At 42.6% G+C, this 1,676-nt stretch overlaps 1 protein-coding gene across 1 annotated transcript; it reads right to left on the reverse strand.

The window, feature by feature from the left end:
• Window positions 1-366: 366 nt before the first annotated feature.
• PICMEDRAFT_74764 (hypothetical protein) lies at window positions 367-955 on the reverse strand (the record flags this gene model as incomplete). Its single annotated transcript, XM_019164862.1, has 2 exons — window positions 367-503; window positions 817-955. 2 exons carry the CDS (start codon window positions 953-955, stop codon window positions 367-369), a joined length of 276 nt encoding a protein of 91 aa, XP_019015269.1.
• Window positions 956-1,676: the final 721 nt, after the last annotated feature.

A 1,676-nucleotide genomic window follows, 5' to 3' on the forward strand; every position in this document is an offset into this window, starting at 1 on the left:
TCTGAACTTCCTCTTCTCAATTAAAACACACCCAACAGCTTGACCAAACCTTTCCTTTGATTGATATTACACGGAAAGATACAGCAAACAAGAACTGGCAGTACTTCAAACATATCTTATACTGGAATAAACACTTATATTTCTAGATAGTCAAGCCTAACGCAACGACTTCATCCATTTCCACTATCCATCTGAAAGACTACAAACTTCTCTCAATGTAGAATCAGATTCCCGGCATCGTTGGCTCATTGACAAAATACATAGAACAGGCTGTACATCAGACAGGCTGCATATTCTCGAACACACTCGGGGAATTCAATCTCGTCCTCATGCAAACCCCATCATGCTGAAAAGAAAATTCTTATCCTAGATCCTGGCCATCGGCTCGTCCGGAATATCGCAGATAACACTTTTGACAGAACTCATTCTGATCCTAACAGAACTCATTCTGATCTTCTGGTCCATCTCGTCTATCACAGCCAGCCATCTACTCACCTCATACCCTGGTACTTCAAACATATCTTATACTGGAATAAACACTTATATTTCTAGATAGTCAAGCCTAACGCAACGACTTCATCCATTTCCACTATCCATCTGAAAGACTACAAACTTCTCTCAATGTAGAATCAGATTCCCGGCATCATTGGTTCATTGACAAAATACATAGAACAGGCTGTACATCAGACAGGCTGCATATTCTCGAACACACTCGGGGAATTCAATCTCGTCCTCATGCAAACCCCATCATGCTGAAAAGAAAATTCTTATCCTAGATCCTGGCCATCGGCTCGTCCGGAATATCGCAGATAACACTTTTGACAGAACTCATTTTGATCCTAACAGAACTCATTTTGATCCTAACAGAACTCATTTTGATCCTAACAGAACTCATTCTGATCCTAACAGAACTCATTCTGATCCTAACGGAACTCATTCTGATCTTCTGGTCCATCTCGTCTATCACAGCCAGCCATCTACTCACCTCATACCCTGGCACAGGAAACGTCTGAACGTACTCTCCTCAACCACAACGGCCCACGGCTCTCTGCTCGACCTCTTTTCAACCAGTATCATCAAGAGAACAATCAACAAAGAACAACATGCATGTTCCAACGGCCAATATCTGCGGACCTGATACAACTGCCACAGTCCCATCCACCGTCCAGCTACAGACTCCACATCTAGCCCAAACTACTTCTTCTCTTCAACTACAAAATAACTTCAACAGGCTCAAACATCTATCACTCTGCTAGTCTGCTAGTCTGCTAGTCCTGTTACACATTTCAACAGCAACCAATCCAACTAGCCTGGGACTGTTCTCACAACTGCCACTGGTAAATTAGCTTCGTCTACTTTTATACTCAGCTGCAATCCGTCTGCTTATACCACCGGTCTACTCATACCCCGGTCTAGCAATAACCTGAACGTCATGTCCTCAACTACCTCTTCTATCTCAGCCAATCATCTACTCGACTCATATCCTGGCACAGGAAACGTCTGAACGTATTCTCCTCAACTACAGCATGGTACAGCGATTATTTCTTTTTCAACTGACATCATCAACCTAACCTGCATTTCCTTCAATTGCTTGCTTAAAGATCAAAAACAGACACACCAGCATCATTTATTCGAGACTTGCAATTGGACAAAACATGTGAATTACTGCTGACTAG

Source organism: Pichia membranifaciens (assembly GCF_001661235.1).
Source record: "Pichia membranifaciens NRRL Y-2026 unplaced genomic scaffold PICMEscaffold_8, whole genome shotgun sequence".
Taxonomy (NCBI): Eukaryota; Fungi; Ascomycota; class Pichiomycetes; order Pichiales; family Pichiaceae; genus Pichia; species Pichia membranifaciens.